The sequence below is a fragment of the Trachurus japonicus genome, chromosome 9 (genome assembly GCF_045865225.1).
Source record: "Trachurus japonicus isolate A0001 chromosome 9, Traja_1.0".
Taxonomy (NCBI): domain Eukaryota; kingdom Metazoa; phylum Chordata; class Actinopteri; order Carangiformes; family Carangidae; genus Trachurus; species Trachurus japonicus.
Window position 1 is genome coordinate 10,013,607 of NC_140915.1, and position 24,130 is coordinate 10,037,736.

General features: G+C 42.3%; 2 protein-coding genes across 2 annotated transcripts in view; one reads left to right on the forward strand and one right to left on the reverse strand.

Moving 5' to 3' along the window:
* The first annotated feature begins 1,786 nt into the window (after positions 1 to 1,786).
* Positions 1,787 to 13,587, forward strand: paqr3a (progestin and adipoQ receptor family member IIIa). The gene is made up of 8 exons (XM_085785893.1): positions 1,787 to 1,976; positions 4,030 to 4,246; positions 5,540 to 5,702; positions 6,954 to 7,109; positions 10,902 to 11,099; positions 12,009 to 12,099; positions 12,617 to 12,807; positions 13,506 to 13,587. Exons 1-7 carry the CDS (start codon positions 1,916 to 1,918, stop codon positions 12,760 to 12,762), a joined length of 1,032 nt encoding a protein of 343 aa, XP_085642019.1. The 5' UTR covers positions 1,787 to 1,915; the 3' UTR covers positions 12,763 to 12,807; positions 13,506 to 13,587.
* A 4,096-nt stretch (positions 13,588 to 17,683) lies between these two features.
* Positions 17,684 to 24,130, reverse strand: part of bmp2k (BMP2 inducible kinase) — a 57,535-nt gene continuing 51,088 nt past the window's right edge. Inside the window, exon 16 of the mRNA XM_085785895.1 lies at positions 17,684 to 19,462. Within this exon, the coding sequence (XP_085642021.1) occupies positions 17,898 to 19,462 (1,565 nt within the window). The 3' untranslated portion in view covers positions 17,684 to 17,897. The remainder of the gene's footprint in view (positions 19,463 to 24,130) is intronic.

Below are 24,130 nucleotides of genomic sequence, written 5' to 3' on the forward strand. Positions count from 1 at the left end.
TATGTCAGACCTGTGATCTACAGTCGACCTGTCCAGGGCGGATCTCACCTCTCGCCCTCAGAAGGATTGAGCAATATGATGAATGGATGGATGGATGGATGGATGGATGGATGGATGGATGGATGGAGGTTGCTATCAGCTTTAGGAAACTGCAAACTGCGGGAAATGTGAAAATACATGACATACGGTAGTGAATAAATTGGAAGGACACATTGGCCGATAACAATAAGTAACTCAACATAAAACACAGGGTGCAATTTGAATTTAAATAAATAAGACACATACACATTAAATATTTTAAATTTATGTTATTATATAGCCTATATATTTTTAATTTTATGTATTTTTAAAAAAATATTAATTCACTTTTTTTTCTTTTATTTATACATAGTGGTTGTAACAATTACAAATAAGCTATACATTCATGTAATTAGAAATGTAGCTTTTCTTATGCTCAAACAGAAATGGAGAGAAAATATGAATCATTTACTTCTTTTTTCCTAGAGCTGTCAGTTGGGTCTCTATGGAATAACTTTTGTATCAAATCAATCCCAACAAAACCTCTTCAATGTCAAACAAAAATTAAGAGCTTGATAAAGAATAAAACTTAATTTAAGAGAGAGAATAAACTAACTGAAGCCAAAACAAAACAAAATATAATTTCAAAACCAAAATGTATAACTTGAAAACAAGTTATTTGTTTTTATGTAAAATATCTGTATTCTACTTTTTTTTTTTTTATAACATGCGTTTTTGTTTACCTTTGCTGTTTGGTTAATTGGACTTGCTGTGTAGGCTAAGTTAACAGTTTGCTTCTTTCTCTTTCGCTCTCACTGTCACCTTCAATTAAATTTGTGTCAAAAGAATTCAAACAAAACTTCTAGTATCTTTGCATAAAGTTTGACAAGGGGTGCCCAAACTTCTGCACAATGCCGCTGTATATTTGGTGCATCTAACAAGAGACAAGTTGCTGTCTGCAGCTTTACAGTAATGTCAGCAGATATGAGTTTCTGTTGTCCCATCAGATGTATGATCAGATGGCGAGAATCGGCTTTTTTCTTCTTTTTTTCTTTTTTACATTTTACTGTCATTAAAGGCTCAGTTTCACTCCTCATTCCTGCTCCAAAACCTGCTTTACCTGCTGCAGCAGCTTGTGTAAACAGATATAACTGCATCACCCACCGTGCTCTTAATGGTTTATTGGACTTGCTGTGTAAGTTGAGTCCATATGTTCCCACAGCCTTATGTTCCCACAGCCCTATGTTCCCACAGCTCTAAGATTTTTCTCAAAATTAGTCCCTATGTTCCCACTGGACTCTCTCTACCTATCTGGACTCTATCTATCTGGTCTGTCTAGCCTCTACCTGGTCTTTTTACTAAACTTAACCAACTCTTTTCTCCATTGCCTAAACCCAACCAATGGTGGGACCAAAGGGCTGTGGGAACATAGGGCCTAATTTTCAGTGACAACAAAAGTTAGAAATGTGGGAACAGGAGGCTGTGGGAACATAGGGCTGTGGGAACATAGGAATGACCCTGTAAAAGTTTACAGTTTGCTTCTTTCTCAGTAGGCCTATCAGTATTTTTCCTCTCACTGTCAGCCTCAGTTAAATTTGTGTCAAAAGAATTCAAACAAAACTTCTTCAATATCAAACAAATATAAGAATTTGAGAGATAATAAGAGGTTATTTTGTTTTGTATTGATTTGATACAAAAGTCACTCCATACATCGTGGTTTTCATCAGTTTTTGTGTTGTTTGTTTTTTACTCAGGCGCTCCTTGGACGCACTCACCGCCGGGCCGGGGTCCATTACTGATGACGTCAATGGTGATTTGGAAGATGTTGTAGCGGAGAGAAACTTGATAAAAACATTTCGTTGTTTTTTGTAAAGTCAGTGTTAACTTATGTTTACAAATGCGTAGCACGCACTACAAGCCGCAGAATGACGCGCACTGCACATACAGCAAGTTAAAGGGTAAGTGCGCCGTTTTATTGTAATGAATTTAAAGCATTAAGCGACGCAGCGTTAGCAGCGTTAGTTAGCCCCGTTAGTTAAACCACCAGTTGGCAAAACCCGCTATGGAAACTGTGTCATTTTAAACCCGACTTTGTCAATACTATTGTTATTTATATTAATAAGACTTCTTTTAAAATAGTTTCTGTTTCAGTTGTCGCTGTAGAAACAGTCGGTCTTTTAATAATCTTTATAAAACAAACACCTTATTATGTCAACAAATCTGAAACTTCACTGCTTCTCCTCTGTGTCACTGTGTGTGTAGTCTCGCCTGCCAGACCCTCCTCCAGAAAAGAAGGAGAGTGTGTGTCTGAGAAACTATAAAATAAAACAGTAATTGGTGTGTAAATACTAACGGTAAAGGTTTATTATTTGTAATAATGTACATTAAGATTAGGTTTGGTTTATAAGCTGCTTATTGAATTAAAGCTTGGATGTTTAAAACTTCTAAAAGAGCCCCATCCACACCTACTCTGGGACTGTTGATATGTAAGATAAGGTAGAAAATGTGACGTTTCTAAACAGAGTTTGGGATTAATCTTTTCTTTCTTTCTTTCTTTCTTTTATTGGTGAAGTTAAGTGATAGACAAGGTGACATAAGGGTCAAATACGTTACAACACATGGACTAAATAGTACAAGTACAAACAAGGTGAAGTTGTGATGATATACAGTATGTAGGTAGTATAAGTGGGTGTGTAGATGAGAGGCAGGTGGAGTGGTATTATATACGTATTTGGTATGATAAGAATAAAAATAAGTAAAATAAGTATAAAATGTAAAGAAGAAAGAAAAGAATAAATAGTAATAGTTTGCATTGATCTGCAATAAGATATATGTATTCACATATTGTGCAATATAATTTAAAATTGAAGCTCATGTAATGTGACAAGATAATGCGAGATAAGATAAGGTAATACCGAGGAATACAAGGCAAGGCAATTTTATTTGTATAGCCCGTTTTTACAGTTTGTCTCAAAGGGCTTCACATAGCATCAAAACAACATCCTCTGCCCTTAGACCCTCACATCAACTGAGGAAAAACTCCATGGAAAACCCTTTTAACAGGGAACAAGACATTATAATATGATGTGCGGTATGGTTTAACCTAATATAAATGACAAATGGTAATGTGAGCTATAGTAATAGAATATAGGGCAATACAAGACGTTTTAATATAATATAGAATAGTGTAATATAGCATAATATAATATAATAACATGATATATTATGGGATAATATAAAATCTAAAATCTTTATGTGATTATAGTAGAAGGGAAAATTGCACGTAGGTGACATACAGTGTCACGCAAAAGTTTGGGCACCCCTGGTCAAAATGTCTGTTAATGTGAACAGTTACAAGCAAGTGATCTCCAAAAGGCATAACGTTACAGATGACACATTCCCTTTACATTTTAAACATTTTAACAGTTTTAAGTTTTTACATTTTCAAAATGAAACTATCACAGTGTAAATAACTTGTCTGATACCTTAGTCAAAGTTATGTGAGAGCTCCATTCTTTCGCAGGCTGCTGCTTTGTTTCCCTTTTTCCACTCTTAAACTGTATAGAAAACAAAAATAATACACTGATATTGCTTAAAATATTGCAGAAGAGTGTTTTATGTTTAACTTTATGCCTTTTGGAGATCATTTCATCTTCCTCTTGCTTTATTCATTCACATTAACAGAAAGTTTGACCAGGGGCGGCCAAACTTCTGCACGATGCTGCTGTATATTTGGTGCATTTCACAAGAGACAAGTACAGTAATGTCAGCCAGTTTCTGTAGTCCCATCAGATGAATATGGAGAGAATCAGCTTCTTTTTTTTTTACATTAAAGGTTCAGTTTCACTCCTCATTCCTGCTCCAAAACCTCCTTTACCTGCTGCAGCAGCTTGTGTAAACAGATATACAGTAACTGCATCGCCCTCTGTGCTCTTAATGGTTAATTGGACTTTGCTGTGTAAGTTAGTTTACAGTGTTAATTGGATCTGATGTGATGTGACTCCTCCTCAGCTTCAGGTCACACTAAAGCAGCCATGCCTCAGAAGGGGCAGAAGAACGCCCAGACGGCTCACTACATCGAGCTGGGCGGGTATCAGTACTGGCCCGTGCTGGTGCCCCGAGGGATCCGGCTCTACACCTACGAGCAGATCCCCGTGTTCCTGAGGGAGAACCCGTACATCACGGACGGATACAGAGCCTACCTGCCCTCCAGGCTCTGCATCAAGAGGTGAGAGGAGGCTCTTTATTTATTAATTAATGAATTAATGAATTAATCAGCTCTACTCTTGTAAGACTCTTATTACATTTCCCAACGGAGGGGGAGGAAACGCATTTCTCTCTTTCTTGGTCGCTCCTCAGGGAAGTCAAAGTGCCGAGTCAACGTTGTGGTGGTTAGCTCTTTTTTTTTATATAACTTAGATCAGCATTTTTATCCTGTCAGAACACACTCAAAGTACTGGAGACTACGGTATTTGTATAATACTACAACACAAGAGGAGGAGGATTTCCTTTAAACAGTGCATGAAAACAAAACACTGTGTTTTTATTCTGTTGTTTTAATTCACTTTCTTCAGAGATGCTACCTCAGAAATAGACTTATAGAGGCTCTATTGTCATTGATAGTTGAGACAGAGTTGTTTTAGAGGTAAATGCAGAGACTGCTTGCTGAAAAACTGTCCCTGAAGGCAACGCACATCAGCGGTTTTGCATGAATTTACCTCTAAAACAACTCTGTCTGGTAACGTTCTGTTATGATCTCATAGCGTGGTGAATGTGCAGGTCACAACTTGTCCACCAGAGCGTTTTGGAGTTGTTGGATTGTGTATTTGATGAGTTTGATGAGGGAAACCAAGAAATCCCATTAGCCTCCGTAGCGTAGCTCTGAGCAGCTCACGGCTCTGCTCCGCCGTTCTAAAAATAGCTTGCACCGACAATTAAAGCAGAAGTAAGTGATATATTTGTGTTAATATAAGTCTTAAATAGTTATATCTTCCGACAGCAATCACTTACATAGAGTGTTTGGACCGAAACACGGGTCTGTCAGTCCCTCTGCTCTGCTGTAAGCCGAGGAGAAAACATTTCTCGCTGTGTGTGCAGCCAAGGGACGCCGTGAATGTGGTGACGTAGGGACGAGGACTGTTATGGTGCGTTCAAGGCAACTCGTAACTGGTGTTTTTCCGACCTGTGAACTCGTACCAGTTCGATCTGGTACGAGTTCACGGGTCAGAAGTTACGAGTGGCCGTTATAGTGACTTTCACCGGTAAAACAGGTCGGAAAAACACGAGTGGGTTGCCTGGAACGCTACAAAGTCGTAAGTTGTGACTTGAAGCTGTAATTTACGGTTTCAAAAGCCTGCCTGGAACGTAGCATTAGCCAAAATGACCGGATCGCTTACTTCTGCTTTAAAGGTAACGAACCTACTGCTGTGACTATAGGGATTATGGCAATGGGCCAATTTGCCCAAATGTTGAACTATCCCTTTAAAGTTTGTAAAAAAAATTAAAAAAACCCTCTTTGCAGCCTCTTCATTCTGTCCAATGAGACGGTGAACATCTGGAGCCACCTGCTGGGCTTCCTGCTCTTCTTCTTCCTCGGGGTGTACAACATGGCCTCGGTGCTGCCGGGCTTCGGCGCCTCCAGAGAGGATTACGTCATCTACTCCATCGGCCTCTTCTGCTTCCAGGTACGGGACTGAGTTCAGTTCAGTGTGTCATCATGTCACATCCTCCAGTTCACCCACTTGGCTGATATTACTATTGAGATAAGACAGCTGGGAGCTTTTACACAGTTTCTATATTTTTAAAAATTCATCACTCAAATGGTTTTAATTATTTCTGTCAGTTTCTGAGACCAAATTCTAAGTATTTGTTTCAAATTGGAGGTTTAGTTTTTAGGTAGGGATGCACCAATGCATCAGATGAACACCAGTATCGACTGATATTCGCCTTGTTGACTGACATCAGCCATCGGAAAATATTGATGGCCATTGGCCGATGTTTATCTGTTCAGAGGCAGATTGTGCAGACTCAGGAAAAGCCTGTTTTTTTTTCCTCTTTTTTGGGAGGAAGTGACTCTGCTGAAATGCAAGAGTGTGCGTTCACGTTCAGTTTGTTAAAGTTAAACTGAAGTGAGTGAAAAATGTTGGTTGTGTGGGAGTAATTTTACACAGCAAAGGAATAAATAGTGTTCTGCTTTTAATGCTCAGTTACAGCGAGGTGTTGTAACCTAGTGTTGATCAGTGTGATCAAGAAAATCAGACCTTATTGACAATATTGGCAGATATTTTTCACAGATTGTGAATAAACAGGTCCTGACAACCAGAGTCGTCACATCTAATCATAAAAAACTTTTTTTCTGGTGAGAAATCAGTGGATTTTCAAATGAAATTGAATAACTAAACATGTTTCTTTATCTTATTTTGTATATCTCATAGGAGTGGGGGAAAACATTGATTCATGTAAGAATCGCAACTCTTATCCTCTACGATTCTGAATCGATTCATAAACTTCAAAAATAGATTTTTTATTAACGTTTCCTCTGTCTCTCTGCGCGCCCTCACAGGCTTCCGTACACAGCGTTGCAGCGAGCTCAGATAACCGACGCTCGTTAACCGATTAATAACCGTTAACTGATAAGGTTAAAATGCTCTATATTGTATGTTTGTGCAGCTGCAGGTGGAGCTTGCAGGTGAACCAGCGCAGAATATGGCTCCCGATTTAGTCTGTAGACATCATCATCATCATCATTCAACTTTTTCACATGGGCTGATGTTAAAAAAGCAAACAAAAAAATCAAAGAATCGCAATTCAAATCGAGTCGGCACCCAAAAAGTATCGAATCGGGAGAAAAGCATATCGTCCCAGCCCTAATATCTCATGTCTCAGTCTGCTGCTGTAATGTCTGACTGTGTGTGTTTATTCCTTTGGCCACTCAGCTGTGTATGCTGTGCTCGGTGGGCTACCACCTGTTCTGCTGCCACCGCTCAGAGAAGACCAGCCGCCGCTGGTTGGCGCTGGATTACGCCGGTATCTCCATCGGCATCCTGGGCTGCTACGTCCCCGGAGTCTTCTACACCTTCTACTGCAACAACGTAAGTTCACCATCTCTCATCCACCTCACACAAACTTCACTGATCCCTAAAGTAAAGACGGTGTCGCAGCAGCAGTAGATGCATCGTACAGACGTGCTCCTTCCTGTCTGCTGTCAAGTAAAAGCAAAATCATCAAAGAAATAATCTCAAAAAACAAGAATGGAGCATGAAAACATTAAACACAGAAGTTGAAATAATTAATTAAACACCACAATTGCTACTGATTGAATCAGATGGCAGATAAAGTGCCTCATGTCTTACTGAGCTGTGCCAACTATAGAACAAAACGTCAAACTCTATTCAGGAGAAAAATTTAGTTCAGCCTTTGAATATGTAAATAAATCTATGTGTCACTGTCTCTTGATGCCAAAACATTTGCAAAGACGTTTTGATTGAAAGCAGATTAAAGTCAAAGGCTACTGACGGATTAGTCACACACTTTGTCAAAGAAACCCTCAGATATTTATGTTTTTATTTCCTACGAATGTGATATAAAAAAAGAAAAAACCCACTGTTGGTTTCCACTGTGACTTTTACCTACATGTATCACTCCGCGTCACGAGTGTCCTATTAACTGTTAATTAGCCTTAAATTGACAGTCGGTAACTCTCTTAGATGTGTCAAACTTTTACAAAGATGAAAATATTTGCTGAAATAATATTTGAATTAACATTGTGTGGTCGTTAAAGGAGGATAAAGGGGAGGACAGAAAACTTTTAGACAAAAAACCGTAGTAGTAGCTGGCTCAGGTTGCGTTTCTTAGCAACAGTCCAGCGCTAGTCTAGTAAAGGCTAAAGATTACACATGCTTTTCATGCTTTGAATTTTTTGGGAAAGTCGTCTTGCAATTGGTCAATATTTCTGGGCTATTTCTAGACATTATGACGCAATAACTTGGTATTTCTTGATTATTTCTGAACATTATCGCGTAATTAACGGCCTGTAAATTAAAGGGTTACCTAAAGTCCTTTTTATTTATAGGTTATCATGGTATTATTCTACTGGTCCGGCCCGCTGGAGATCAAATTGCGCTTTTTGTGGCCCCTGAACTAAAATAAGTTTGACACACGGACGGTTGTGTGTGTGTGTGTGTGTGTGTTAACCACACTGCAAAAACTCAAAATCTTCCCATAAATATTTGTCTTACTTCTTCTCAAAATGTCTAATTTCTAGTCAAAACGAATCTCTTTCCACTTAAAATAAGACTCATCACCTAAAAATGTACGTGTTTTTAGATCATTTTCACTTGTTTCAAACTAATTTTCACTTAAAATAAGTAGTAAGTAAGTTTTTTGTGCTTGTAATAAGGAAGAAAAACCACTATCAGATTTTCCTACTTACTTCAAGTGACAATATTCTTGAAACGTGTCAAAAAACAAGCTTATTTTAATGTGATGAGTCTTACTTTATGTATAATGAGATTTGTTTTGACTAGAAATTACATTTTTGACTAGGAATAAGACAAATATTCTGGGTAAGATTTTGCAGTTTTTGCAGTGCACGGTCTCCCCGGAGACGGTGCGGTGCGGTGCGGCGTCCTCGTCCTCGTCCTCGTCCTCGTCCTGTGTGAAGCAGCAGACAGTTAATTGAATAAAAAGCCGAAGTGGAGCCGACAGTCACAGTCACAGTCACAGTCTGGCTCGGCGGCGGCGGCGGCGGCGGTACATTGACTCATTGTTCCCGGTGAATAAGCAACACGACACCTTCGCCGTTTGGAAACCAGCCTCCAATGATGATGATGATGATGATGACACCAACCAGCCAGTTTCAGCTCCTTATTCCAGCCGCCCACCATCACCACCACCACCATGTTTTTTTTTCTTTTTTTTCCTACTCCTGTGTGAGTGTGTGTGTGTGTGTGTGTGTGTGTGTGTGTGTGTGTGTGTGTGTGTGTGTGTCGTCTCCGTACTCTTCTGCTTTCTTTTCCCTCCCGCGTGTTGGAAGCGCCGGGTTATTTTGCCCCCAGAACGCAGCTGAAATCTGCTCCAGCTCAAACCAGATGGCTGCGTTCACGGCGCCGTCCGTCACTCCTGTTCCCCACCATATGACGTTCGCAAGTCTGGGAGCCGTCTCATCTCAGCGAAGCCCCCTCCCCCCCCTCTCCCCCTCTCTCCTCTCCCACCACCTCCCCCTTGGTCCCTGCCAAGACTGGGGCTCGTCGTGCTTCGTCTTCTTCATCTCTACTCTTTATATGGCAAAGCCAAGTCCCTACAGAAAAAGTAGATATTTTTATATTTAGCCAGTCAAAGTCGTCGTCTTGTCTTGAGTTTGTCGTCTGAGGAAAAAAATATAAAAAAAATGTAGATCTGGAGGAAAGAGAGCGAGAGAGAGAAGGAGAGGGAACATGCTGTCTGTTAAAAGAGGAGAGCGCTTCAGTTAAAACATTTTTTGGCTGCAGCCGAGTGGGGCCTTGTTCCTGGTGCAAATTTATTCACTGTGAAATTCAGCAGGACTCGTCACATGAGGACGTGTGACTGGACGAAGGCCGGCTGCATCCACACAAACGGACAGAAGGGACCGAGAGCGTCCAGACTTTTTTCTTCTCCTCCTTCTTCCTCTTCTTTTTTTACACAGTTACTTATAGAAGTTTAAATACCAAGTAGTTACAGATCTGATGACAACTGCTTTATGTTTTACACACACACATACACACACACATATATATAAATATATATATATATATGATGACAACGGCTGAAACTGTAGCAGAGCAGATGGACAGATCTTCACAGGTTTTTTTTTTCTTCTTTTTTTCCAAAGAGATTATTAGTTGTATCACCGTTACGCAGATGCAAAATAAAATAAAGCCATACATGAAATGGCCTGAGGTGTTAATTAAAAAAAAAAAAAAGAGAGAGAGACAGAGAGAAAGAAGGAGGGTGTGAAATTAATGAAAATGACCAACAAATACTCAAGTGATTTGGATCAGAGAGCGGTCCAGACCTGCTGCAAACAAGTAATTTAATTCAAGATTAAGTGGAAAATACTCATCGCAACTAAAAAGATGTTTAGAAAAAACTCAGAAACGAGGCATTTGATACCAATCAATCAAACAATCAAACTGTCAGTTGATTAGTTTGAGCCCTAAAAACAAAGAGGCAGAAAACACAAAAGGAAAGACAAATATTTTAGTTATAAAACTGAATATTAGTATTTGTCTTAAAGGGATAGTTCAACATTTTGGCTAATTGGCCCATTGCCATAAACCCTATAGTCATAGCAGTAGGTTCGTTACCTTTAATTGTCGGTGCAAGCTATTTTTAGAACGACGGAGCAGAGCCGTGAGCTGCTCAGAGCTACACTACGGAGGCTCATGGGATTTCTTGGTTTCCCTCATCAAACTCATCAAATACACAATCCAACAACTCCACAACGCTCTGGTGGACAAGTTGTGACCTGCACATTCACCACGCTATGAGATAATAACACAACGTGACCAGACAGAGTTGTTGTAGAGGGAAATTCATGCAAAACCGCTGATGCGCGTTGCCTACAGGGACAGTTTTTCATCAAGCAGTCTCTGTATTTACCTCTAAAACAACTCCGTCCCGTAACGTTGTGTTATTATCTCATAGCGTGGTGAATGTGCAGGTCACAACTTGTCCACCAGAGCGTTTTGAAGTTGTTGGATTGTGTATTTGATGAGTTTGATGAGGGAAACCAAGAAATCCCATGAGCCTCCGTAGGTAACAAACCTACTGCTATGAGTATAGATGACAATGGGCCAGTTTGACAAAATGTTGAACTCTCCCTTTAAAGGTTTACGTTTATTCTCCCTCTCCTCTCCCTGCAGTACTGGCGGCAGGTGTACCTGGTGACGGTCCTGGCGATGATCCTGGCCGTCTTCTTCGCTCAGATCCACCCTCATTACCTCAGTAAGCAGTGGAAGCAGCTGCGCTCGCTCATCTTCTGCTCGGTGGCCGGCTACGGCCTCGTCCCCACCGTCCACTGGATCTGCATCACGGGGGGCTTCTCCTCCGAGCTCGTCCAGGTGGGTGAGGTCACGTCTGCTCCACGACGACCATCTGATGTTCATTTTGATGTTAAATGTGATGTTGAGCCGTGTGAACCTGCAGCATTTGAAGTGAAAGCTCATCTGCTAGCTGAAAAATAAGTTGTTATAGAGGAAAAAAAATAAAAGAGGAACAGATTCTGAAATGTTTTGGATTCACTGAAGATGCTGCACCGTCTTTATTGATCAGCTGTTCCAAGGTTTTTGCTCTTAATAGCAGATATAACATCAGGCCTGTAATGTGAAGCAAGTTTAACCTACTCAGGATAACTGTCAGTTCTCTAACAAGGCGATTAACTAATTAATTATTGGTTCAATTGTCATTGAGCCACTAAATGTTCTGGTTTAATGACAATTTGTAGACAGTCCTCTTGTTGTTCAAATTTTGACATCATGAGACCAAGACAACACTTTGATCAAACTGATCAAGTTATTGAGATAATTGAGATTTTTGTTGTGCTATAGCCACCACTGTTGTTAGCTTTTGTTTGAGATAAAGAAATGACCATTGCATCCTTCTACTTAAAAGGCCTCATGATAGAATATCACTGTAGCATGAACCTTTTATAGGGATATTCTTGTCAGATATCCCTAACTTTTTCCGAGTAGTGTATTATAAATAAATGGATGAATTATCAATAGGTTTTGAGTATTTTCACTCTTCAGTCTGACGCTGAACAGACTGTTATGATGTAGACATGAGAGAAGGAAAAGAGGAGAAGCTCCTGCCTGAATGAAATCAACTTTATAAACATGTAATGGGGAATATTGATTCATTGTTCATTTAAAACAAAGCTTTGTTAGTTGTGAGAGTAAAATGATTCAGCTGTTTTTATATAAATGTGTTGTTGTTAGTGTTTTAAATCTTTTTAATCTTCTGTGTTTCAGGCTTTTGTTCCTCGTGTCCTGGGGATGTACTTCATCGCAGCGTTAGCGCTCATCTTCTACGTCTCCAAAGTCCCTGAACGCTACTTCCCAGGTGACACAGAGTTTTTATTTCCTTCTCTCAGTCGTTTTGTTTTTTCACTCATAGTTTCGAGTCTTTAGTTTAGAACAATTTAAAGGGATAGTTCGACAAATTGGCCCATTGCCATAACCCCTATAGTCATAGCAGTAGGTGCGTTTCCTTTAATTGTCGGTGCAAGCTATTTGTAGAACAGCGGAGAAGAGCCACGAGCTGCTCAGAGCTACGCTACGGAGGCTCATGGGATTTCTTAGTTTTTCAACTTGTCCACCAGAGTGTTTTGGAGTTGTTGGATTGTGTATTTGATGAGTTTGATGAGGGAAACCAAGAAATCCCATTAGCCTCCGTAGCGTAGCTCTGAGCAGCTCGCGGCTCTGCTCCGCCGTTCTAAAAACAGCTTGCACCGACAATTAAAGGTAACGAACCTACTGCTATGACTATAGGGATTATGGCAATTATGGGCCAATTTGCCAAAATGTTGAACTATCCCTTTAATGCTCTGGAGTAAGTGATTGTGTCGATGTGTCTGCAGGTCAGCTCAACTACCTGGGCTCCAGCCACCAGGTGTGGCACATGCTGCTGGTGCTGATGTTCTACTGGTGGCACCAGACGTCGGGCTTCATCATGGAGTACCGACACAGCCAGCCCTGCCCCGACGCCGCGCCGCAGCACGCCTAGGGTCGCCGCCGAGCATCATGGGAGTCCACGACGACCCTCCGGACGGTAAGAACTAAAGCAGCCGTGCCACCGACTGACTGTCTGAGCTGATGGAGACGCCAACGCTCTTATGTTTGATTAGGGTTGCAAAGGGTTGGGAACATTTCCAGTAAATTTTCAGATACTTTCAATGGGAAGTTAAGCAGGGGAATTTTGTAAATATTCCAAATTGGAAACTTTCCATGGGAATTATGGGAATTATTAGTAATCTATGGGAATAAACTGGAAATTGGGGGTATTTTAAACAATCATATCCAAACATAAATGTAAATATTTTGTTTTATCATAAGCAGACATCCATGCAAAATAATACAATTATATAGAACTTTATCAAGTTTTAATTCTTGTATGAACAATCAATTTTTTTTCTTTTACTAAACAACAAAAACATTGAGTAAAATATTACTCCCCCACCCCAAATAGCCCTGCAGTAAGCAGTGTGCTGTGTGCATGTGATTGAGGAATAGCATAGATATTCAAGTGTACTTCAATATACTACAGTATATTTCCCCCAACTATATTTAAGTTCCTTGTTAAGGGCCAACCTTCAATTTTGTAAATTTTGAATTTATTCCCGCTTATTCTCGTTAATTCCCATTAATTCCCATGTAAAGTTTCCAACTTTGAAAATTCCCGGATTTTTGCAACCCTGTTTTATCAATGTTTCTCATCATCAGTCAAACTGTTTTTCTGTCTCTCTTTAGGCTGCATCGTATCCCAGCATGCATTGGATGGAAGCCCGGGGGAACGCCAGGCTCTCAGTCCATCGCAGCAGCATCATCATCACGTATTCTTACCTGTGAGTCTCCATGACGACGGAGGAAACGAGTGTGAGTGAAGCAGCTCGTCACCGTCGCGCTGCGTTCAAGTTCGAACTTCGTCACTGTTCCTCTGTAGAAATCACAGCAGCTTCACTCGAGTAGCAGTTTCTTCTCTTTTGTTTTTATATATATAGTATATATTTAATAAGATCCTACAAATGTGTTTAAAGTGCCTGTAAATAAAACATCATGTAGCTTTTGGCAAAAAATTTAATTAACTGAACTTTTGTACAGTTTTGCCCCTAAAATTTCAATTCTAACACCTTTTTTTTCCCCTCTAATTTTAATTTATTTGAAATGTTTCCCCACGAAAATCAGAAGTTTTTAAAAGAATTTGATGCTTTGAGCCTCCTTCACTAATCAATCACGTAAAAAAAAAAAAAGACTTTAAAAGGGAAAAGCGACATGTTTCAGGTGAAAACAATCAGACGGTAGTGTGTATAAGCTGTAACGTTTCTCTCTGATCAGTATCTTCAGTGTTTTAGATAGAAAAACCAAAGACACGTGACATTTTTCTCTTCAGCAGCTTCTTTCTTCACATTTAGTTTTTTTTTTATCCTGTAGTTGGGAACAGTGTGGATGTTTATGTTTCTTTTTCCACTGAGCGAGACGAACAACAGGTTGTTTTTTGAGTCACATGATGGTGAATCCAGGTACGTCGGTCGCACACCTGACGCTCCACTGTTGAATGTTGTTTTTTTCAAACTTGACGCGTCGGTCAGAGCTGCACAGGACGACTTAAAGCGTCCACTATGTATTTATTATTATTATTATTATTTTTACAGCTGGTTAAAGGTTAAAGCTGTTCAGTTAAATGGGGATTTGTCAGTGGTCAGTGTTTGGGTGTGAAGACGCAGCTCGGCCTCTAGAGGCTGCTAGTGAGACCGTGTGTGTCCCAGTCCTATAATAAACTTTAAAAACACTGATGTTGAATGATGACACTATCAGTAACATTAATTAATTAGCCTCTTGTACGTGCAGTAGGTTAGTTAAATAGATAAAAGTAGAGGAGATATGCTGCCTGTTTGTTAGTTTTAAGCTTAAGCATCAGTTCAACACACTGGAAAGAAGAAGTAAAAGTAAAAGGACCTTGTTTGGATGATAAACTTAGCAACAAAAAAAGCTCCTGCTGCCTAACTTGAATTTAAAGTGTTTTATATTTCATCATTTTTATCATCACTGCTCAAATCGATGGATTTTATTCTGTGTTGTCTGCGTTGTCTTGAAAGGTTGCAGCAGTGTTTCCCCCTCTGTAAAACTCAAACTTTACTTTATCGGTTTTTCTTTTCACTCTTTTAGTCCAGGTATAAACAACGTGCTGCTTCTGCCTGGACTGTGTTTTGTTTTTTTTACTTTTCAGACGAGTACATGTTCTCCAGCTCATTTAGGGTGATGTGCAATGTTTCCTTCATTCCAAAATGCAACAAATCCACGCTCAAATTTAAGAAAATACAAAAGTCTTAAAGCTTCGTTGTCACCACGTAATCACAGCTGCATGGTAGTTTCTATTTTGGAATGAAAGTCATTTGTTTTTCTGTGATATTTAATGTTTTTTTTAGTGTTAACAGTTGCAGACTCTCTCTCTCTCTGTGGTTTTTTTGTGTGTTTTAAGTTATTCGTTATAAAACCTGCTCTGTAAAGATTTTTCTCTGGAAACACGTCTTGTCTGTCTTCAATGATGAGCTCTTCTGTGTCTTGAGGCTCGTTTTGTAGCAGCAGAAGTTTTGTATCTTGGACTTTTCATACGTGAGCGGCGAATCAAACCGCTGAACTCGACTCTAAAATAAAATTAAACTTGATCTGTATTGTTTCAACAAGTGTCGCACTGCTTTGTTTTCAAATTCCACTTTACAGCTGCACTGAGATGAATCTTATTTATTGCATCAAACAGCATAAAGCATGATAAATACAATATAAGATTTAACCCTGGTGGAAAAAAAAAAAAAAAGGTAAACTATTTGTATCAAATGGTTCCAATGGTGAAAACACAGCAACCTGCAGGTCTCATTCAAACCAATGTGCCAGTGGTGGTGAAGGTAAAATGCTTAAGGCCGTCGACGGAGAGAAGAAAAAAAACACAGAACGAGTTCAGGGAGGAAGTCAGCGCTGAAAAGTGCTGTCATGGAAACAAATGACCTGAAAATGGCATCACAAGGATTTCTGTTTGTTTTTCTTTTTCCCTTTATGAACAATTTATCTTGTTTTTTTCTTTTGTTTCTGTCAACAAACCCCCCAAAAAAAGACTAAAAACCTGATAATCGTGTCATTAAAAGATGGATTAAAGTTGACAAACTATCCCACATACTAAATATGGATTAATCCGATGCTTCTGTTTGAGGGAGAAAAATGAAACTACATATTTATGATCTGTTAATAATTTGACATTTTTGAGAAAAGTCTGTCTTTGTTGAGAAGATTGTTACCAGTGCATCCAATATGAAGGTACAGTTATCAGCCAGTTAGCATGGCACAGCATAAAGACTGGAGATAAAGCTCAATAATTAAAAGGTTGTAGCCTCATATGGCAAATGAGAATATTTCACAAAATAAATATCGAGTTATTCCTTAAAAAGTCGGATCCACAGGTGAAAAAGTCCTGGTTTTTGTTCTTTTGTGGCTTTTTGTTGACAGAAACCAAAAATGGAAAAAAAAAAAACATCAATCTTAGTTGTAGACTTTTCCTTTAAGTATAAATTAGTCTGAAAATGTTGTGAAGTCTGATGCAGAGAGCTGAGGAAAACATCAGTGCAGCTTTACAGGTTTCTACTGGGGGTCAACAGTTGTTGCAACACAAACCCTACACTAGTGCACTTAATTAACTGTGGCTTTGTGTTTTTATTTCTTCCTCGTTTCTAAACAGAACATGTTTGTACGAGTCGTAACTTGAATCAAAATTAACAGTAGTTTACATACAAGTTTTAAAAGTTAAGATCCTAAAATTTAAACTCGTTAAGGAAGTACAATAACAATTCGATCCCTTCTAGTATTCAGGTGAAATGCGACACAAGTCAAGTCAGAGCCTGCGTAAAGTAAAAAGACTACTGTGAAATTATGCATAGAGAAAAAAGGTCTAATGAGGATAAAAACAAACAAAAAAAAAAGTGGTTAAGGTCGTCTCCCAAAACGATTTCCAACGACAGCAGCGGCGGCCCGACGGAGGCCGACCGGCTGCATCGTGTTTTTCCGAGGTACTGTGCAGCAAGGCGGAGCCGAGCTCGGGTAAGGCTTCGTGGTGCTGAAAACAAACAGAAGTTCAGGCTTTTTGCAGCAAAGTCAAGCGGTCGGTCCAGTCGAACGTCAAGCTTCAGAAATCACAGTACGACTTTTTTTTTTCTTTTTTCGAGTGGGTTTTTTCTGTTTCTTTTCCGGTTCTAACAGTCTTGTCTTTGTAAGCGTTAAAGGGAAAAGTTCAACATTTTGGCAAATTGGCCCATTGCCATAATCCCTATAGTCATAGCAATAGGTTCGTTACCTTTAATTGTCGGTGCAAGCTATTTTTAGAACGGCAGAGCAGAGCTGTGAGCTGCTCAGAGCTACGCTACGTTGGAGGCTAATGGGATTTCTTGGTTTCCCTCATCAAACTCATCAAGTACACAATCCAACAACTCCATAACACTCTGGTGGACAAGTTGTGACCTGCACATTCACCACGCTATGAGATAATAACACAACGTTACCAGACAGAGTTGTTTTAGAGGGAAATAGAGAGACTGCTTGATGAAAAACTGCCCCCAACGGCAACGTGCATCCGTGGTTTTGCATGAATTTTCCTCTAAAACAACTCTGTCTGGTAACGTTCTGTTATTATCTCATAGTGTGGTGAATGTGCAGGTCACAACTTGTCCAACTTGTTGCGTTTGGGAGTTGTTGGATTGTGTATTTGATGAGTTTGATGAGGGAAACCAAGAAATCCCATGAGCCTCCTTAGCGTAGCTCTGAGCAAACAAACCTACTGCTAAAACTATAGAGATTATGGCAATGGGCCAATTTGCCAAAATGTTGAACTATCCCTTTCAGAAGATGCAGCATTAAAAAGGCCTCTCAGCAAAAACAAGTGCTGAAAGATATGTGGAAAACATCACTCTCACACTCCACAGGATTCAGTTTTTTTGTGTTTTTTGTTATTCATAAAGTCAGAGCTGTAAGAAAGAGGACAGTGTTTTAGCTTGTGGTTGAAAATGATCCCAAACCAAAAAAAAAAAAAAAAGAAAGAAGATGACTCGTCGTTTGAGCGGCAGAGCGGGAAGACGAAGAAGGAGAAGAAGGAGCGATGAGTCACTGTTTGGAGGGGAACGGCGCCGCTCCAAACGGGTCGAGCTCCAACGGCTGCGATGGCGCCGGCGGTGGCGTCTGCATCGGCGTTGGCGTCGGCTGCTGCTGAGGTTCACCGTGGACGACCAGTTCTGTGAACGGCACCGCGCCAAAGTCATCCATGAATCCGCCGCTTTCCCCGAGGGCAACGCCGCCCGTCCAGGACTTCCCGTTGGCCGCCGTGCCCATGTCGGCCATCTTCCCGCCGTCGTTGAGGCCTTGGTACCGGCATGATCCGTCCTGAGGGTGGAACGGTTTGGCGCCGAACGGGTCCAACAGGGCGGCAGTGGCGGCGGTGGCGTCGTCTCCCGGCAACAGAGACGACGGCGCCTTGTTGTCCTTCCCGTCCGCCATCATGGTGATGTCGACGACGACGCTGATGTTCTCCTTGGAGTCGGAGGTGCTGAGGAACTCGTTGCTGCTCTGCGAGTCCCGCCGCCCGACCTTCTTGTGCCGGCGGACGCGCTCCGGCGTGCGGTACGTCGGCTTGTTGGTCTTGCGGCCGCCGGTCGGCGTTCCGTGGTGGCGTTTCCCGTTGCTGCCGCCGCCGCCGCCGCCCGCCATGGCGTCCTGCTGCTTGGTCTTCCTCTGGCGCGATGACAGCTTCTGCAGGCTGCGCTGCTTCAGACGCTGCTGCTGAGGACTCGACTCCTCGAAGGAAGGCTGGAAGATGTCGTCGGCGCTCCGGGAGGTCACCGGGAGCGACGGCGCCGCGGGGCCTGCCGGGTGGAACGGCGAGAAGCCGAAAATGTCGATGATGCCGGCGTCGGGCGAGACGGGCGGCGTTTGGCCCATGGGGACGTCGCTCTTCCCGGACGACTTGGACAGGTTCCGGCTGAACGGCGCTTTGGTGAAGACGTCGAACTCGTCGGCGGCGCCGGCGGCCGGCGGCAGCTGCTCCTGGCTGACCTGCCGGAACGGCGCCTTGGCGAAGATGTCCGTGCTCTCGGACGAGGCTCCGCCTAGGAAGGGAACGGCTCCGAAAACGTCCACGGCGTCCACGGCTGGACCAGCCCTCGTCGGCGCTCCGCTGGGCGACTCCGGAGGCGTGATGAGGGTCATGGTGGAGTCGCCGCGTGGACTCGTCCTCGCGGCGGCAGCGGCGGCGTTGGAAGGAGCCGGTTTACCAGCCGAAGGTTTCTTTGAGCGACTCTTGACTCGTCTGGGGTCGTAGTCCGAGTCGGAGCTGTGCTTGTCGTCTTCCTCCTCTCCGTCTTCCTCCGAGTCCATGAGCAGAGGCCGCTGCCCGAGGTTCTCCGGCTCCGTGTCGTCGCCGTGCTCGCTGTTGAGCGCCTCGTCCTCCTCCGGCTCTTCGTCCTCGCTGCTTTTCGGCGACGGAGGGTCGGACTCGAAGTCGCTGTCGGACTCTTCTCCCGCTCTGCAGTGGCTCTTCCTGCCCGGTTTGTGCTCCTTGGCGGCTGCAGCAACAGGCGGCGGCGGCAGATCCTCCACGGTGGTGGTGGAGACGGTGGTGGAGACGGGAACGCCGACTTCCTCGCTGCTCTGCTCCGTCTTCATCACAGTGGTTCCTGCAGAAACGACACAAATAGACGAGTTTAACCTTCCTGTTGTCCTCTTGGGTCAAGGAAGGAAGGCAGGAAGGACAAAGGGAAAGATGGGAGGAAAGAAAGATGGGGGGAGGGAACAGATTGGATCAATTGGGTCAAAAAGGAAGGAAGAAGTAAGGACGAAGGGAAGGAAGGGAGGGAGGGGAAAAAGGATTGTGGAAAGAGGGAAGGGAAAAAGGACGGAAAGAAAGATGGAGGGAGGAAATACATTTGTTCAAGGAAGGAAGAAGAAGGAAGGAAGAAGGGAAAGAAGGAAGAAAGGGAGGGGAAAAGGATTGTGGAAAGAGGGAAGGGAAAAAGGAAGGAAAGAAAGATGGAGGGATGGAACAGATCAGGTCAATTGGATCAAAAGTGAAAGGAAGAAGAAGTAAGGATGAAGGGAAGGAAGGGGAAACCGCCACCTTACCGTGGTGGAGGGGTTTGAGCACCCAAATGATCCTGGGAGCTATGTTGTCGGGGGCTTAATGCCCCTGGTAGGGTCTCCCAAGGCAAACAGGTCCTAGGTGACGGGTCAGATTAAGAGCGGTTCCAAAACCTCTCATGAGTGGAACAATATCAAGGACTTCACGTCACCCAGATCGGCGTCACCGGGGCCCCACCCTGGCCCCACCCTGGAGCCAGGCCTGGGGTTGGGGCTCGCAGGCGAGCGCCTGGTGGCCGGGTCTCTGCCCACGGGACCTGGCCCAGCCCGGAGGAGTGACGTGGGCCTGCCTTCCAGTAGGCCCACCACCCGCAGGAAGGACCATGAGGTGCCGGTGCCGTGTGTTTTGGGTGGCAGCCGTGGGCCCCGGCGACCCAATCCCCGGACAACGACTCTGGCTTTAGGGACATGGAATGTCACCTCGCTGGGGGGGAAAGAGCCTGAGCTCGTGCGGGAGGCTGAGAGGTATCGGCTTGAGATAGTCGGGCTCACCTCCACGCACAGCCTGGGCTCTGGAACCCAACTCCTTGAGAGAGGTTGGACTCTCTTCCACTCTGGAGTTGCCCATGGTGAGAGGCGGCGAGCTGGTGTGGGCTTGCTCATAGCTCCCCAGCTCAGCCGCCATGTGTTGGAGTTCTCCCCACTGAACGAGAGGGTCGTTTCCCTGCGCCTTCGGGTCGGGGATAGGTCTCTCACTGTTGTCTCGGCCTACGGGCCGAACGGCAGTGCAGAGTACCCGGCCTTCCTGGAGGCCCTGGGAGGGGTGCTGGAAAGTGCTCCAACCGGGGACTCCATCGTTCTACAGTGTTACCTGGAGAGGTGTGATTGGGAGGAACGGCCTCCCCGATCTGAACCCGAGCGGTGTTTTGTTATTGGACTTCTGTGCTAGCCACAGTTTGTCCATAATGAACACCATGTTGGTGGATGGATGGATGGATGGAAAGAAGGAAGTGAGAAAGGGAACAGATTGGGTCAATTTGACCCAGAAGGACAACAGGAGGGTTAAAGAGGAACTACGTTAGTCCGGTCGCTTTCCGGCCGTGTGCATTTGTTTTCAGTGAAGCTGGCAAGAGAAATATAGAGGATCCCTTGTACCATTAGCCACCGGGCTTTATGATATTTCTGCAAATGGTGATGAGCTGACAAACAAATGAATTTCCCTTTGGGGATTAATTAAAGGAATAGTTCACCCAAAAATGAAATTCACCCTCATGCTGATGAATACTCCGGAGTAGTTTTTTATTCCTCAAAGTGCATCTGGAGACCCGGGAGGCCGGTTCGTAGTCCAACGAAAACTTTATATGAGATTAATACGGCCCGTCACAAAAACGTCCATAAAACTACACAAAAAACATTTAATATTCCTCCACATTGCTCGTCCACTGCAATCCAAGTGTCCTGAAGGGATATAGTCCAGAGTTTACCCGAAACAACGTCATTGAGGCAAGTCCGGGAGTGCGCCCCAGGCAAATTCAATACAGGACTGTTTAGGCTGTAAAAATGTCCTAAATGACGTAGTTTCCAGTAAACTCTGGACTATATCCCTTCAGGACTCTTGGATTGCAGTGGACGAGCAGTGTGGAGGAATATTAAATGTTTTTTGTGTAGTTTTATGGACGTTTTTGTGTCTGGGGTTATTGACTCTCATATAAAGTTTTCGTTGGACTACAAACCGGCCTCCCAGGTCTCCAGATGCACTTTGAGGAATAAAAACCCGGAGTATTCATCAGCATGAGGGTGAGTCACTAATGACTGAATTTCATTTTTTTGTGAACTATCCCTTTAAATTACTCGTATTCTTAAGAGAGCAATCAATAGAGCAGTAGATAACATACGGTATATATCTGTGTGTAGTCTTATCTGTCATAAACAAGAGATTATGGGTTACGGGGCGCGTTACGTTTGTGTGGCGGTGTCGCCATGGAGACGAGAGCTGGGACACCGGGTCGGAGGCTCTGATCTTACGAGGTTGGTTTTCAGCCAAGAGACGCTCAGTGGAAGGCAGAGAGCCTCCATTCTTCAAGTTACAAGTCATTGATTTAACCAGCACTACTCCAAAGCTGTTAAATTAAGGTAAAAATGTAGCATAGTTAAGCTACAAATCCTCCATAGTTCCTCTTTAAGACGTTTAAGTTTTCTTCTATCTGCAAAGACACTGGATTTTTGGAGACCTCGGACCTCGGCAGATGTTCCGAGTTTGATTATTTAAGTTTTTAAACTGTAGGGACGAGGCGAGGGAGACAGGAATGGTGCCACCATGAGAAGTTTTTCATTTCCTAATAATACCTCTCTCAGGCTGTGTCATATGTGGCATTACTGAAATCAGGATTACTTTGGCTTTCACTTGGATTTCCCCAAGTCCACAAATACAAATCCCAACAGTTTGTCTAATAATGAAGCAGAAGGAGCGACGAAGGAAAATCATAAAACTCAATATGGTCTGAAAGCTGCTCTGACTTCTCTATTCTGATCCTGCGGAGGCCAAAGAATTCAGACGCCCGGCTTTTCAAGATGCACCAAATTGCTTTTAAACTCAAATCTCCTGCTGAAAAGATTGAAGCTGTCAGTCACTACTTCCTCCAGACTTAGAGAATAAAAATAAAGCTTTGTTCAGTTATTACCGCTCCCTCTGCATTTCTATAAATTCTTACCCGTTTGGCAATTGTTTAAAAAATGTGTTCCTTGTGTAAATTTATTTCCAAGAGATTTGCATAATGGCAACTTAGAAATTAGTCTAATTAGCAAGTGGATAGTCTCCAATTATATTGAAAATAAGTTGTGCCGCGCACAATGAGCCAATTTTATTGTTCCCCCATTAGTGGAAGTTGTACATTAGAAAGCAGAGAAAGGGCCCCCCTGCTGTGAACACGAAAATGGAAACCTCTCTCTCCACGTCTTGAATCATCCAAACTGGCAGGACGAGATGACGGATTAGCCAAGAGGCTTTGTTGCCGATAGATGAAACAAGGCGGCAAATAATAAAAACGGAAAAAAGTCTCAAAAAGTGGAAAAACACGAGGTGCTCTGACTGCAGCTGCTCGGCTGCACAGATTACAACTTCTCATCATTCGTGTGTTCACCTCTCATCGTCGGACTGAAGACTCATGTTTGATCAGGGCTGACACAGATCTGTGGAGGGATTAAAGGCCCGGTCTGACGGAGGTGAAGATCGGCTTCAACTGTCGCTGCACCAGATCCAGTTAATGAAGACTGAGGGACTAAAAGTGAGGCTCCGATTATCAAAGTGCTGAAATATCAACCCACATGTTTGTAAAGTCATTAATTAAGATGAAAATACTAAATGTTTCTTTGCTGATGTGAGTCTTTTAACACTTTTGGGACTTTTATTTTGTTAAATTACTGAGCTGAAACAAGTTTTCAGATCCGTCAAAACTGCTGATTCAGCTTCAGCTTCAGTCTCATCTCATCCACTCCCACTATTTCACTCTAATAACTCCCATTATCGCCACGGTAACGTCAGACTGAGGTTAATGAGTTTCCACTTTGACACAGATGAGGATTCATCTGGTCTTTGAGGAGGAATAATTAAACATTGCACCGTTAAAAGGGACCACGAAAAGAAAAAAAACACTCTCAGTCATTTTGAAAAAATTACTAAATTATGTATTTAAAAAAAAAGTTTATTATGGTTTTCACCAACTAAATCTCTGAGTAACGGGACTAGATGGATTAATCAATAATAGTATCTATGATAACAATTAATGAGGATAGCAAAGGTTGTGACCTTTCAAGTTTTGGTGAAAGATGCAAATATTTTAACACCTTTCAAAGTGTTAGTATTTTAGCAGAAACTGATCAATTGTTGCTATGGATATTTATTAATGAATCAATCAATCAAATAACAGCTGGTTTGAGCTGAAGTGCAACATCCGAGAAACAGGAGCTCCCTTTGTTTTGATAAAAGGTCAAATGTGTCACAATAAGTAAGTGCTTCAAATAGAAAAAAGGAAAATGTTTGTCTGGTGCTAAGATTGAACGACAAAAAATTATGTCATCATAATTTGTATGTTTTTTTAAAAATTGTTTTCAAAAATTTAAATTAAATTCAAATTTATCGCAGTAACAATAGGTGTGAACAATAATCACAGTATGACCTTCTGCTCTGTTTCTCATTAAGGTCGATTCAGTTACAAAATGAGGATGTAAATTATCTATATAACTTGCTTCAATGGGTAGTTTTTTTTTTC